The sequence below is a fragment of the Phalacrocorax aristotelis genome, chromosome W (assembly GCF_949628215.1).
Source record: "Phalacrocorax aristotelis chromosome W, bGulAri2.1, whole genome shotgun sequence".
NCBI classification, from domain to species: Eukaryota; Metazoa; Chordata; class Aves; order Suliformes; family Phalacrocoracidae; genus Phalacrocorax; species Phalacrocorax aristotelis.
In genome coordinates this window covers 12015743-12032232 of record NC_134310.1, presented here as the reverse complement: position 1 = coordinate 12032232, position 16490 = coordinate 12015743, and the positions used below count along the sequence as shown (strand labels likewise).

Sequence of the window (16490 nt, the reverse complement as noted above, 5' to 3'; positions counted from 1 at the left end):
ATCTGAGTCGCATTTTCTTTTTGAATGGGGCACTATTTCAGTTTGAAAGATCAGCCTCCAGCATGTAGGTTGGAACAGCTCTTGTATCATACTGCATGGATAACAGATTTAGATTTATTTTTTTTTTAAACATAATCTGGATACTTTTGCCTAGAGTTAGCCAAGTCTATATTTTTCTAAAAGCAATTCTAATAGAGGGCAATACTCTTGATGAACTGTCCTGTCATAATTTACAGGCATGCCCAGAGAGCCATAGGCACAGAGCATTCCTATATTCTATGTGAGCTATCAACAAGCCCTGAGGTCACAGATTACAGAAACATTTAATAAAGGCATATAAAAGGTGATCAAAAATAGTGCAGATGATCCCATGTTGTAAGATTTTGCAAGCCATCAGCAATACAAAATAATTGCAGGAAATTTGCTGGGCAAAGGTTATAAAAAATAATCAACTCTTAGTGAATGTAGCTGCAAAGACTTGGTTGCTACTTCTGTTAACTGTAGTATCAGGTACAAGCAAAGTGACATGCTAAAAATTCCTTTATTCATTAATTGTATTTTCCAATAACAGATTTTAAATACAATTTTATTAAGAGTGAGAGTAACATCAAGAAAAAGGGAACTTCTACCACAGTGCCTTGCCTGTCTTATCTGATTGGGTCTCCCCACAATAGGGCAGGCAAATAATTCAGCTGCTGTATTGTCTCAGCTTTGCAACAAAAGCTGATAATACATTTTAGTATTAAGAATGCTACCACATTATGTCCACGTTTTAGCAATTTCTTTACTGTAAAACCTGAATCTGGTGATCAAATCCACCTGAAATTTTGCACTACAGTAATTATAATATAAGGTTATAATTTAAATAATTTTATCAACAATGACTACTATAATCTATTCACAAACCTGGAACACAGGTTAGAACTTCCACCCTTCCAGAGGAGAAGTTTAAATGAGATGGTAAAGTGAAAATCTCTATATATACAAACACACATGACAAACTTGTTCCTGACTGGAAAATTTCTGAAGCAAAGCAATTTTGTAAGTAACTGCCAATTTCTTGAAATTAAAGCACTTTGCAAAAAGCACCAGTTTTAATTACACTTCATGCATTTTGTCCAGCCAGCTATGGCACATGCAATTACAGTCCAATGGAAACTGTCATTCTTCCCTATCAACTCATTTAGCTAGGATGTCAACATCCCCATCTGCAAGTCAGTCTAGGTATAGGACAGCCCCAACATCCTGCCATTTCCCTAGGTTTCTCAAGCTCAAAGGAATTCTTGCTTTTCTTCCAGACCTCCAGGTTAGATGCAGCTTGCTGGATTTCTCCTCCTCAGATCAATATGATCCTTGTTCCTGGGACTAGTAGCCTCCAGTTTGAAAGATCCGGCAGATGTCTGAAAGAACCCTTCACACTGTAATTGCCATATATTATTTCATCTAAGAGAGTACAGCATTGTCATGGTTTTAGCTGGGATAGAGTTAATTTTATTCACTCTAGCTGGCATAGTGCTGTGCTTTGAACTTAGTATGAAAACAATGTTGATAACACACAGATGTTTTGGCTGTTGCTGGGTAGCGCTTGTACTAGTCAAGGACTTTTCTAGCTTCCCATGCTCTGCTGGGTGCACAAGAAGCTGGGAGGGGAGGGGGCACAGCCAAGAGAGGGGATTCAAATTGGTCAAAGGGATATTCCATATCATGTAATGCCCAATGTGGGGCCCGAAGGGTTGAGATAATAACAGTTGCTAGTCACAGCATAGACTCTGTTCTCAATATTAGTTTATCCAATCTGCACCATGCTCTTGTATTTGCTGTGTCTGTTAAAGATCGGTGTTGGTTTTTGTGGTCTGCTGTGCTCTGCAGTGATTAGAGATGTTTTGCCTAGGAGATTTGTTATTAAAACATTGGCCTTGAGTTTTATTTGGTATTTGAAGATTATACTGAAGCCGTTACTGTACATCGGGTACCACATCATGGAGACAATAAGCAATTAGACCTCCTCCTCTGAGAGGCTTTTTATGGAGGAAATACAGAATGGCACCTTATCTACCATCTTATATAATGTCTCCTCCTTCATTACAACAACTTTTCAGTATCTTGAACATCCTTGGGTAGTTTAAATACATCTGCTGGTATTGCTTTGGCAGATGGTTTCAGCTCTAAGGTTAATAAGCAAGTTAAGAATATCATCTAGAGATCTGCCCCAAGGCTCCATAGCTATGGGTGGCAGGGTATGTGGGATAGAAAGGGCAAATGGCTAAGACGGTGGGCACCCCCAGTGTTGTGGGACTTCACCCCTGAACAAGTGCAGAATCCTGAAAGATTTGCAGAATATTTGGAGGAAGTATGTTGTCAACCTGGCAATTCCAGAGAGATACAAATCACTGCAATGTGCTGGGGCCTGGCCCATGCCTATTGAGCCCTGTTTAACACTATTCAGTACCCTCAAGGGGAAGGGAAGGCCTCTGGATCTAAAAAGGCAAGGACAAGGAAGGTAACAAACACTGTGGCCACTCAAACCCCCATGACAGACACTGCAGCTACTCAAACCCCGGTGACAAGCGTTGCAGCTGAACCAGAGGATCACCCCATGCCTGTATCAATCGCCCCTATACACAAAAAGAAATCCTGGAAGAAAAAGTCAACTCATTTAGAAAGAGATGATGGAAAAGCAGGGCCATCACAAGAAGAGGAGGAGGAAGAAGAAGAACTCGTAAAAGAAATGGAAACTACCTGACACCTATCCTTGAGTGAGCTGTGAGATATGCGAAAAGATTTGGGCCATCATTCAGGTGAGCACATTGTCACCTGACTCCTCCGATGCTGGGATAATGGGGCCGGTAGTCTGGAGTTAGAGGGGAAGGAAGCCAAACAACTGGGATCCCTTTCTGGGGAAGGGGGAATTGACAAAGCAATTGGAAAAGGGAGACAAGGTCTCAGCCTCTGGAGGCAACTCCTGTCAGGTGTGAAAGGTACCCCTTCAAGGAAGATACTGTGTTTCTCCTAGGAAAATGGATGACTATGGAGAAAGGTATCCAGTACCTGAGGGACCTAGCCGTGCTTGAGGTGATTTACAGTGACCTAGACGATCAAAAGATCCAGATGAAGCCCAGTGCACATGACCCATGTGGCAGAAGTTTGTACCGAGTGCACCATTGATGCATGGGAACTCATTGGCAGTAATGTCCTGGAAAGATGATGAGGCACCAACGGTGGCGGAGTTGATTGATAAACTCCGGGATTACAAAGCAAATATCTCTTCCTCCCTCATCTCTTTTGTTAAATGACAAAACCCATTTCTGTTTCTAACTTTGCTTTGACTGTTCAAGAGAGTGGGGGAGAGACTGAAGAAATTTCAGTTTCATTACCTAGGTGTCATGGTTTTAGCTGGGATAGAGATAATTTTCTTCACTGCAGCTGGCATAGTGCTGTGCTTTGGACTTAGTATGAAAACAATGTTGAGCTAACACACAGATGTTTTAGTTGTTGCTGGGTAGTGCTTGTACTAGTCAAGGACTTTTCTAGCTTCCCATGCTCTGGCGGGTGCACAAGAGGCCGGGAGGGGAGGGGGCACAGCTAAGAGAGTGGATCCAAACTGGCCAAAGGGATATGCCATATCATCTAACATCATGCCCAGTATGTTAACTGGGAGGAGCTGGCCAGGGGAGGAAGGCAGCAATCGCGGCTTGGGGATGGGCAGCGTCGGTCAGTGGGTGGTGAGTGGTTGTATCGTTTGTGTTTCTGGTTTTTTTTCCTTTTTCCCTTTCCCTTTTTGTTATATTATCATTATTATTATTATCACAATCATTATTGTCATTATTATTTTATTTTAATTATTAAACTGTTCTTATCTCAACCCACAAGGGGTTTTTTTTGTGCTTTTGCTCTTCCGATTTTCTCCCCTGTACCATGGAGTGGGGGGAGTGAGCGAGCAGCTGCGTGGTGTTTAGTTGCTGACTGGGGCTGAACCATGACAACTTTGTGCAAAAGTATGTCCTAAACTATGAGAAATTTATATGAATAAAGATTAATAAATTTTACAATATAGAAAGAGTTACATGCAAATAGAGAAGAGAAATAAAAAAATTATATACTTGTTTTCATAATGCAGCCTTCAGCCTTGCAAACACTAGTATTTCTGCCCCCATTGTGCTCTAATTTCTGGATTGCCAAATGACCTCTGCAAACAAAATTTGCAGTGAAGGGAACAAGACCCTGCCCCTCTTTTATGAAACCAGAGGCAGATCTCCAATTTTGTTTAATGAGCTTGATTCTACATTAAGTTTTCTTTAGGGTGCAAGGGTGAAAGAAAGCTATTGGTCTTTATTATATGTGGAAATTACAACAGGGTTCCTTTAACTTACAGATCTGATGTCAAGTTTCTATGGGCTTAAATCCAAGAGGGACTGAAGTGTAATGCTATGAAGAAGGTCCTGAAACATATATGATGCAGCTGGCAGCAAATGAAGAGTGAATGCTGGCAGACATGTCCTAAGTATCACAGGTTAGATAACTGTTCCTGCAACAAAACCCTCTGCAGAAAGGGAACTGCTACAAAAGAAAGAATTTCCCAACTGAGGAACCCTGTGTTCTTTAAAGTCATCATTAATTTCTGTCTCAAAGATTAACCTAAAGCCCCAACAATAAGTTTATTTTACTTCAAAATGAGTGAATACAGTCACCAGTACTTCCACCTCAAGGATCCTGGCCATTTGCTTTGACTTACCCGCTTATGAAGACGTTCTGCTTCCTCCTGATATGCAGCAAGCTGTTGCTTCCATTGTTTTACATTGGCAGTGGACTCCAGCAGGGCTGCTGTGAGTTTAGCATTATTACCCTTGAGCGTGGCCAGTTCTGCCTCCCAATGCTTGCTGATTGTCGAACTGCACAGACAGAATGAAAATGGTCAGAGCCCTCAAATCTCTTCTTTCTCTTTTTTTTTTTAAATCTTAAAATGACTTATAATTTTTTTTTCAAAATAACCAGTAAAAATAGAATTATGAAAAAAATCCTATGACTGAATGTTCAATGAGAATCCAAGTGCTCAAATCATCAAAATTTTAAATTAAAAAAATATTAATCAACAGATTTTTTTAATATAGATATATCATCATTGGAAAAAAACCTCTACCCTCCCAGTTCAACAGGGTACTTCTTTTTAATAAAATGCTAAGGAAATCCATATCAGCTTCCCAAAAGCAACAGTGTGTAATTCTAAAATATGTATATGATTACTCACCATTTTAATATATATATATTGAGAGTGCTTTTTTAATCTACTACTTTATGAAATATATTGCAAAAAAATTTGTCACTAGCTTGATTAGAGAGCTGATGTAGTGCTTTAGACCCACAGTTTAATTGTCTTAATGCAAATCTTCTATGCCTGAGATATACTTTCTTTATTAAATACCATATTTAATTTCTACTTAAAATACAGAAGTCTTGAATTTCAGCACCGTAATACTGTTAATGTGCCTTTCTTCAGTAATATCAGTAAATAGACCAAAGATCAAGGAGCATAGAGGTATTATTGCTTTACTGCAAAGAGGAAGCTGATAGTGGGGTCTCTTGAAGTAGCCTATTCTCTGAGGAAACACAGGGCTTTGTTGGCATTTGTTTGCCAACAAATAATTTGTTTGCCATTTGTATCCTTGTACTCAGTATGCAAGGGAAAAACATCTCAGACACACCTGTGAATGTATTAGTATGCAATTAGTTCATTAATGTTTACTTTTATAATGTCAACAGCATGTGAGGTGCACACCTATATGGAAAATACATATAGACAATAATTCATTTTGTTTAATTAGCTTACTGTTAAAGGCATAATCGAAAATCAATGATCTGTAACTCTGGCCAAAATTATTTTGTATATATGTTTATGGTTAATTACAAGTAATTAGTATAATATAATTATTTATTATAAGAAATATATTTTAGAATCATAGAATCATTAAGGTTGGAAAAGACCTCTAGGATCATCAAGTCCAACCGTCAACCCAACAATACCATGACTCCTAAACCATGCCCTCAAGTGCCACGCCTACATCTCTTTTATATACCTCCAGGGATGGCGACTCCACCACCTCTCTGGGCAGCCTGTTCCAATGCCTGACCACACTTTCAGTAAAGAAATTTTTCCTAATATCCAATCTAAACCTCCCAAGACACAGCTTGAAGCCGTTTCCTCTCCTTCTATTGCTAGTAACTTGGGAGAAGAGACCAACACCCACCTCACTACAACCTCCTCACAGGTAGTTGTAGAGAGAGATAAGGTCTCCCCTCAGCCTCCTCTTCTCCAGACTAAACAACCCCAGTTCCCTCAACCTCTCCTCATAAGACCTGCTCTCCAGACCCTTCACCAGCTTTGTTGCCCTTCTCTGGACACATTCCAGCAACTCAATGTCCTTCTTGTAGTGAGGGGCCCAAAACTGAACACAGTATTCAAGGTGTGGCCTCACCAGTGCCGAGTACAGGGGCACGATCACTTCCCTAGTCCTGCTGGCCACACTATTCCTGATACAAGCCAGGATGCTGTTGGCCTTCTTGGCCACCTGGGCACACTGCTGGCTCATATTCATCTGGCTGTCAATGAACACCACCACGCCCTTTTCCGCCGGGCAGCTTTCCAGCCACTCTTCCCCAAGCCTCTAGCGTTGCATGGGGTTGTTGTGACCCAAGTGCAGGACCCGGCACTTGGCCTTGTTAAACCTCATACAACTGACCTTGGCCCATCAATTCAGCCTCTCCAGGTCCCTCTGCAGAGCCTTCCTACCCTCAAGCAGATCAACACTCCCACCCAGCTTGGTGCCATCTGCAAACTTACTGAGGGTACACTCGATCCCCTCATCTAGGTCATTGATAAAGATATTAAACAGAACTGGCCCCAACACTGAGCCCTGGGGAACCCTGCTTGTGACTGGCCGCCAACTGGATTTAGCTCCATGTTTTATCTTTTATGTTTTTTAATATTGGATTTGCTCCTTGAAATGAATTAATTTTAAAATTGCATTTCTTACTCTATTGTAGTTATGGTTTTAAAGACCTACAGTTGTTACTCAAGAGCACATAAATTCTTTTCTTCAGGTGTCACTGTGATCTGCACTGCAGATGTATGTTGAGCAGTGCTGTCTTGGGATAGCAGAAATGAGGAGGAATTCAGCTGAGTAGAGACCGGAGCACTTTCACTACAAAATTTGGCATCTGGTATAGTAACTAAACCATAGGACTTAACAAATATGAAGAGAGCAGAGTCCCTATAGCTGCTGCACAGATTATAAATAATGGCATGCATTGGAAGCAGACCAAGAATCTGGCAGAGTGAGCGTTACCAATGTCAATCAGCTGGTAACAATACATTAGCTGTGCTGGCAGCAAGGAGTGATCCTTTCTGACAGCCTTGCTGGTTAGCCTTACAGAGCAGGTCTTCATGCTTAAGGAAACAAAGGGGGATTGTGAATGATTTATTCTGTTACAGTAGTATCTGAGAGCTCTAGGGTAGCAGCGTACCTTCTCCACTTTGGAAGTGTAAGGCAAGCATTTGGGTTTATGTAAAACTGGCAAATTTGGGAAGGAATTCTGCACAAGGTCCTTATGAAATCCTCCACAGAAAATAAAGCCACAAAAGTGTTCTTCTACAGTGGCCTTAACAGTCCTGGCTGCAATAATGAAAACTTGAAAATGGTGCTGTGAGAATAAGATGGTAAACTTTAATGGGTTAAAGGGTGCCTTAAGATAGCTCCATAAGCTTCCAATAATGCTGAGGTCCCAGGCTGGAAGGGCAAGATCTCTGCAGCGGCCTATGCTTGCTATTGCTTACACTGGAATGATGTGACTGTCCTCTTAGATGGAGGTGATGACTCTGTTGGCACAGAGGATGAGTACAGCATCCCTCAAGGTATTCCTAAAAGCTCCCAAGAAGCCTCCTCTCTCATTCATGCTGAGAATGAGAGTTAAGCTCCTCACTTCATGGCCTGATTTAGAAGAAATTTTAAACAGGCATTTGGGGAATTTCACCCTTTTTCAGAAATTTCAAAGGCATTTGCTGTGATCATCTATTAAATGTGAAAAATTGCATCATGACAGAAAGGATTTAAACATGATGGTTTTAGAGTTTGTCCTGCTGCTAGTCCAAAGTACCATATGCCCTAGTGTCATGGTTTAGCCCCAGTCAGCAACTAAACACCATGCAGCTGCTTGCTCCCTCCCCTCACCCCTGTGGGATGGGGGAGGGAATCAGAGGAACAAAAGCAAGAAAACTTGTGGGTTGAGATAAGAACAGTTTAAGAATTAAAATAAAATAATAATAGTAATAATGGTAATGATAATAATAATGATGATGATAATATAATAAAAAGGAAAATAACAAGAGAGAGAAATGAAGCCCGGGGAAAAAAAAGGAAAAACAACAAAAAAAACCCACAGGCAATGCAACTGCTCACCATCCACTGACCAATGCTGCTGGTCCCCGAGCCGCGATCGCTGCCTGCCCCCGGCCAGCTCCCCCCAGTTAATATACTAGGCATGATGTCATATGATATGGAATATCCCTTTGGCCAGTTTGGATGCACTCTCTTAGCTGTGCCCCCTCCCGGCTTCTTGTGCACCTGGCAGAACATGGGAAGCTAGAAAAGTCCTTGACTAGTACAACCACTACTTAGCAACAACTAAAACATCGGTGTGTTATCAACACTCTTTTCATACTAAGTCCAAAGCACAGCACTATGCCAGCTGCAGTGAAGAAAATTATCTCTATCCCAGCTAAAACCATGACACCTAGGTAATGAAACTGAAATTTCTTCAGTCTCTCCCCCACTCTCTTGAACAGTCAAAGCAAAGTTAGAAACAGAAATGGGTTTTGTCATTTAATTATACCTAATTAGGAGTCCTGAAGTAAGTGGGAAGCTGAAGAGCGAGCAGTGGAACATATAGCTATCTGGTCCTCTTCCATTCCAGGAAGAGGCAAGAAAGAAGTGTGTTGAGTTGTTCTGCCATTTTAGTCTTCATACAAAGCTGCCTGCTTGTACAGGCCCCATTCAGCCACTCAGACTCTGAACTTATGTGCATGAGGGACAGTCATCTACATTATAAATAATTTAAGTAAAAGACCAGCAAGAGACAGAAAGCTATGGTAAGAATGAAAGCTTTTGTAAGAAGGAAACTTAAGAAACAAAACAAAAATACCTCTTTACAGCTACTATTTATTGTCTTTTTATTTGTAGTTGCGATTAACTGGACACATGCAAAAGGAAATCTTATTTGATAAATTGGAATTTATTAAAAAAGGGTAAGTCCTCTCAGAGCTATAATCAAGACACAATTACTAGGAAATTGCTCTGAGTTACATATTTTGAATGAGGCCAATGAAAAACTAATTAATATTCAAAGAGATCCTTATCCTTAATCAGAGTATTCAAAAGAATTTTTAGCAAAGGAAGATAGCTCCCCTGGGGAGAGGAGTAGAAACGTTAATGGAGCATGAAAGAGCTGTTCTCCCCTTTGGGATAAGGAATATCTACATGATCTCAGTCGAGTTACATCAGCATAAAACCAGGGAAACATAGCTGTGAATCAGCTCTTTAGATTAGAATAATGTGAACAGCTTAAATGACAAATTTGGTCATAGCAAAAAAGATGGAGGCCCTTGAAGCACATTGTATTTAAAGTGCGGTGACTAATAACAAAGCCGAACACACCTACTGGAAAGTGAGAAAGGCAGCTGAATGGCTGAAATCAGCAGGTGAGAGCATGACTTTTCTGATTCTATTGTTTTCTACAAATGTTGAAGGCTTATCCCACTCCAGGATGTATTGTTTTGTTTTGCACACCCCTTTGCTCAACTCAGAGCTACAATGTGCTTGAACACCCAATTCCTATGTCAGTGTAGAAGATAAGAAATGCAGAAGCTTTTTCTGCAAATTTTGGAAGAGGGGTGCTTATGGAGCTATTACAGATTCCTCTTTCAAGGTGTTTCATATATGATCTTTCATTTGCATTTAGCCTTTCAGTTTGACCATGCTCTCAGATTCTGAATCACCCAAAGCACACATGCAGCCTGTGGACAGAAGAGTTGGCTATCCAGTTCTGTTACAGACAGTCCTGTTATTAGGCATCTCTTGTTCTATGCTTTGATCATCAGCTCACTGGGGCAGGGTCCAAATCTTTGCAGACTTGACAGATGAAGCTGACCAAAGAGGTTGAGTAATGGTACAGACTCTTTCCACTATATGGCAGACCACTATGCAATGCAAATAAGTAGCTATATTCTATTTAGATCTACCACCTAAATTCATGTTCTGTATTTTATAATATAGCCTTAATTCATCACAGGGCCCATAGAAACCACCACAACACAAACAGAGACCACCTTTCAATATGAAAGGTTATCACTGAGGAATAGGCTGGAAATTAAATTCTTTTTAAGGAAGGAAAATTCCACAGAAATATTCTCTATGGTAACCCAGCATGGTACTCCTGCAGAAGATAACAAAGCCAGAGAAAAAAAAATGCCTAAGTATGGTGGTGTTTGCTGCTTATTGAAACACTAAGAGCTCTTGAAAGGCACTCCATGGGATGCAGAAGATTGGGTATTAACACAAAATTAATGCTTCAGCTACAGTCCTTATCAATCAGGGATTTAGATCCCAGTCCTGACCCAAGTTAAAGTGGGGAACAAAGAGAAGAGTCACTCTTCTCTACAACAAACAATGAAGTTTCCAAGCTTCTTGTATTGTCCGCTAGTATATGCTGGATGTGTTTACATAGGTGACATTTAAACTCTGTTTCTCATTAAAATGACAGTTAACAACAGTTTTATGCATGTCTTTTATACACTGTATCACACTGCAAATGACCTGTATTTAACCTGAATCATCACAGTAGCACTAAGAAAAAGCCTGATTTCTCTGAAGAGACTCAACTTTTATTTTAATTCTACTCTTTTAAAAAGAGCTCATTTTTGTCTTGTCATTTAATTTTATATAGTAAAGAGACAGTAGGTTATCTCTCTTCATGAAGGCCATATAGCATAAACCAAAACTGATAACTCTGTCTTATAACTTCTAGCTCTTTGCAAGAGCAAGCATAGCTAATTAATTTCTAGCCATACAGTTACTTAGAGTCAATAGCCTATATATAAAGCCCAAACTAAACCATCTATGGAGCTGTCAGAAATGCTTTGAAAAACAAACAGCAAGTTGCATGAACTATGTGATCACAGTAAACCATATATTGACTGCATAGGTTTGAACAAAACAACTTGCTAGTGAGTTGTGACATTTATCAGTGGATACTGCCACTTGGTTTTTTTCTCTCTCAGCTTTTTAAGAGAATGGAAGTAATAAATTTGCCTTGTTTAAATGAAATCTGAATCCAAGACTAAATTTCTTGCACTATGTTGATCCTAGAGTCAAATTTACTAAAAGGAGGTTAAATGGATGGAAAAAAGAGAAATTTGATACATGGGAATTCTCTGATACTCTCTATGAACTACAGATTAACACTCAGAGGAAACAGTTCCTATGTAAGTTTCTCTTTCTTCCCTACTGTAAAAATCACTAGTTTTTCTTTAAGAAATAAACCAAACATGGCACCATCCCTTAATTCACTGGTGGTTGCTAGTTCTTATTTACGTAGTCTAGACTTGTGGGATCTAAGTGATCTTAGGTTTCCTTCAGCTTCTTTTCAGAATAATGCATAGGGCAGATGATTTGCGGTTGAACTCGACAGTCTTAAAGGTCTTTCCCAACCTAAATGATTCTATGATTTGGCTCATAAGTCAGCTGGAAGTTAAAAAAATTAACAACTTATAGACCAGTTCTTCCCAATTCAACACTTAATTGAAGCAACAGTTTCAAAGAAGAATATAAAGCTTTGCTCCCCACTTCTCTTCCCTCCAGTTTACAGAACTCATCACAGACCCAATAGGCATGCCAAGAGTATGAAACTGCATGTGAGTTTTGCTAGTTGTGATTTCACAGACAGCAGAACAGATGCTAAGCTCCCATCCTTTCATGAGGCTATGCCTATGTGCCATGGCACCGTTAGAGCACATTTGTTTTCTAACATTGCGAGCTCTATTACACTTTCCCTGGTAAGGCACCTAGACTAGGAAAAGGGTAGGGCAAACAGCATGATGTGAAGATGTTTAAAAACCAGCTTTCCTGAGCTGAATGCTAAGCCCAGCACAAATGATTCCTAAAGTGTTAAAGTAAAATTAAACAAGAATACTATAATCTCTGGAGAGTACAGAAAGAAGGTGCTATACAATCAGTGTTGTAATGTAATTACATTAGTTATAAATTTCAGAGTATTTCCTAAATAAAGAGAACATGTTAAGTCTCAGTCATACGCAGTGATCAGATCACAATTTGTGTATGCAGGAAACTATTTTAGCTAGCCTCTTAAAATTCAGGCCAATTTAATCTGAATGTATTGCCTACATAAAAAAGCATTTGGCTTCAGACAGTGAACCCATATCTTATTCCTATACCTATTCTTACCATAGTGAAGGAAAAAAAAACCCTTTTATTTTTTTTTTCTTTAGCAAACTACAGAGTTGGATAACTTACTACAAGTATGAAGCTCAATTCAGTTTTAGGGTTTTGGTTTGGTTTGGTTTTTTTGTCTGAGCCATGTTGTTTAAATAAAATTACTTTCTAATTTCCAATGTGGTCACAGTCTTCCAGAAGAATGGTTTCCACTACTCTAGCTTTAATTTAGAAACAGAACCTTTTGCATTTCATGACAGGAAGACAGAACATCATTATATCGCAGTGCCACAGAGTAAAATCTGCAAAGGCAACAACCTTACAATTGATGTTCTTCAGAATGAATGGACCACTAGTAAAATTTCATTATTGTGTACCTGAGAAAACAGAGTCCTAGACATCCCAAACATTTTATTTCAGCACCTTCATCGAGCTCCAGCTTCCTTCATTTGCCAAATATCTTGAGAGCTGATAAAAAACCCAAACCTCTTATATTTTACTTCCTTACTGACAAAACTTGATGGCTGTTTGGTGTCACTATGAAATACTTTGAAGCTGCTTATGAATTGCCAGTTGTCCACATCTCACCAAATTGCTATTCAGCAGCTTGAATTTATCTCAGCAGAGCCCCCTGTTATATGATCAAAACACTGATCAACACAAACTTCTTTCTGTCTGTACTACAAAATCAGTGGCATCTACAGTGATATTAAAGGAACTCAAAAGATGTGACACTTTAGGTACAGAAAGCTCCCCTAAAGCATAAAGCTGATGTAAAATTACAGATGTTGGTCTCCATTTAACTGTATTCCCCATTTTATTCTTCAAGCTAACTCTTCCCTCAGAAAGAAAATATATTAGGTACTTCATATTTTTGACAGACAAAAATATTCCACTTCTGTGTTTATGTGTGCCTGTCCCTAACCTTTACCCATGTCTGCAGGAAGTAGGTCAATGCTATTGAACTTCCACTGCAAGGGGTCTGCCTACCACAATGCAACAGAAAATAATCAACATGACACAATTATTTTCAATAACACAGTTTCTGCAGGTGGAGCCTGAACATTATTTGTGCATTCAAGCACATTCTGAAATGGCTCACAATAAAGCAACTTTGGACTTTTACTTGATCAATGAGCGTTTACTCTAGTCTTCTGGGGGCTTATGCTATCTGGATAGGAACCATCACCTGGAAAGCGGGCTGAGTGAATGAAACAGCCCACCAGGGAGCCACAGCAGGGTGACAGCAATGCCGGGGAACGCGACACTGTGTTGCCTCCATAGAAAACAGGAAACACAACTCTGGATCATGTTGGCAGGAGGTACAATTTAAGGATGGACCTGGTAAAAAGAGCTTAGTGGATGAAATCCATCTTCCCCAGGTTTAGATGTTTAAAAGTTAAGACAAGTAAGTATCCTCAGATGGCACTTCATCTGACCCATCTTGGGTGCCTATCTAGGAAGAAATGCATTAAGCACAATGGAAACCCCTCAGGCGTAATTTTTTTGGTCCCAGTGTCACATGAATGTGGCAGAATTTGCCAGTTCTCCCCCAGAGGACTCAGGCCACAGCATTCTCCAAAGGAATTACTACCTTAACTAGGTTTACTTGTAAAGCCTACCTCTAAATAAGGGAGAGATCATCAACAATCTTAATTCATCTGACAAAAATGACACACTCCAAAGAGTATCATATTAGTAAGACAGCACGGATCTTTTGGATTAGACTTAAACCCAAGCTTTTTACTTCATGTGAAAATTAAGAGCTCCTGGTCCTTGGTCCTACATCTCTTGCAGGGATACAAAGTCAACCCTCAAAGCATACACAGCTACAACAGTTTATGAAATTCAGTCAGCTCTAATCCAGATAAATTCTGGAAAAAAAAATACAAAAAAAAAAAACCTTTGGTGAAAGTTATTTCTCGTATAAGGGTTTAAGTTAAATATGAAACAATCCTTTAAAAAATATATTAAGTTAGTACTTGTGCTATGTATTTTTAATAAAGTTTTCTAAACTGCTTTTCTGTTCTTTGTCAAACTTAAGTTTTAAAATATATGTTCTTTCAAGAAGTGGGCAGAGGTAATCCATTTGGCTGAATCCTATCAATAAACATATAAGATCAGCAAATGGCATCATCAAGATCACCATGATTTCTTTGCACCATGCAGACAACTGTATGTTGGCAATGAATGGGAGAAGTCAACAGACACAGTACAATTAATTCCTAAGCCAGGCTCCACATGTGCCTGGGAGTGAAAAATATTCCAGGGGACAGAAGTGTTCACTCAGCTCTATCCAATCATCCTTTCTGTGTAACTGCTGGAGGAGCCCATATCAGCTGCTCAAGGTACAGTTGCTAATTCTGAAGCTTTAACTATGGCATGAGAGGGGTAGCAAAGGAATAGGAGCTATAGCTACCTCCTAAACTCATGCTCTGTCTCTTCTTCCTTTTAACCCAAGCAGAATTTGGCACAGCAGCACATCTATCTCATACCTTCAACAGGAAGAGAATCCATAACTTAAATATTTCTTGCCAGCTATCATTGGCTCTGACTTCCATGGTCAATCCTCTAGGAGAAAGTTATCCAATTGATTAAAAATTTGCTAATTTGTACGTCCATATGGGCTTCGCTAATACAACCTGAGCACTTTGCAAATGGCAAAACACTCCTCCATGGATCTACATAGCATATTTTAGGTGAATCCACAATTAATAATTCACCAAGATTGAAAGTGGAAACACTCCATGACTTAAGAGGTTTGGCACCTTCTAACTCAGGTCAGATGTAATGTAGATTCCCTTGCTTCATATCTAATAATATCCTTATTAATGCCAGCAGGAATAAAATAAATTATTAATTCTTAAGATCAAATAACTGCAGAGGATGGTGATAGCCAGACTGATTTCTGCTTCCAGAGTGTCCCTCTTCTCCAAGGAGAGGGGGCAGTTAAGAAGGGAGTAATACAGAAAAGACTAAAAAGAATATAGAGATCCATCAATTGTTTCATCTCCAATGTGATTTGTTAAAGGATGAAAGTACATTTATTTATATTCTGCTTGGAAGTTTGAAAAAAAATTAGTTCTACAGTGTTTCAAGAACAGTAACTTTTTAGTCATTAACATTGTCACCATACTTGTATGCTTATCATTAGGCATTCCAGACAGCAGTGATACTGTAACCACACAGTATATAGATACCCAGTTATAAAATCTTCTATCTATATATACGTGCAGCTTCTCATATGAGAAGTCCATGTTTCTCATTATTCACCACTACACCAGGGACAACACAGAAGGCAAGTAACTTGTTGGTATCAATAAAAGGACTAAATTGGTATCAGTCAGATGCATTCAATGGAGCTTCAGCTTCACTAAAATGTACTTGGCTACAGACTTTTCTTTTTTTTCCTCATTTAAAAAAAAAATGTATTCCTCAAGTACTCCACTGGGTTTGGCCCTGCTGCCAAAAAAAGCTTAATATATATCCTTTCTCTTAAAGAGAATAAAGTGGACAGATGAGGTACAGCAACACAGATATCATTCAGAAGAGCAGGTGAGCAGGCAAAACAGACACTACACCCAGTGTAGGGTGCAGGGGCCAAGTGACTTTGAAACACAAAGTGCCTACATTTGAAAAGAACCACTAACTGAAAGGTTTGGGCTTTTCTTTTTGTTTTGCTGGAGGGTTTTTTTTTTTCTTTCAGGTGACTTAATTTTAGCTCCTGTATTCTCAGTGAAGCAGGAAATAATTCCTGATACAGAATCACAGAATGGTTTAGGATGGGAGGGACCTTCAAAGATCATCTAGTTCCAACCCCTCTTCCATGGGCAGGAACATTTTTCACTAGATCAGGTTGCTCAAAGCCCTATCCAACCTGACCTTAAACACTTCCACATCCACAACTTCTTTGGGTAACCTGTTCCAGTGTCTCATATCACACTCATAAAAAAAAAAATTGGGTGAAGTTGAGCAATTGAACAATTGGAGATA

At 39.5% G+C, this 16490-nt stretch overlaps 1 protein-coding gene across 3 annotated transcripts in view; it reads right to left on the bottom strand.

Annotated features, from left to right (window-relative positions):
- The window catches only part of LOC142049403 (homer protein homolog 1-like), a 126960-nt gene that overhangs the window by 23675 nt on the left and 86795 nt on the right, over positions 1 to 16490 (bottom strand). For all 3 annotated transcript variants that reach the window (XM_075077097.1, XM_075077098.1, XM_075077099.1), the window contains exon 6: positions 4733 to 4889. In XM_075077097.1, the coding sequence (XP_074933198.1) occupies positions 4733 to 4889 (157 nt within the window). The remainder of the gene's footprint in view (positions 1 to 4732; positions 4890 to 16490) is intronic.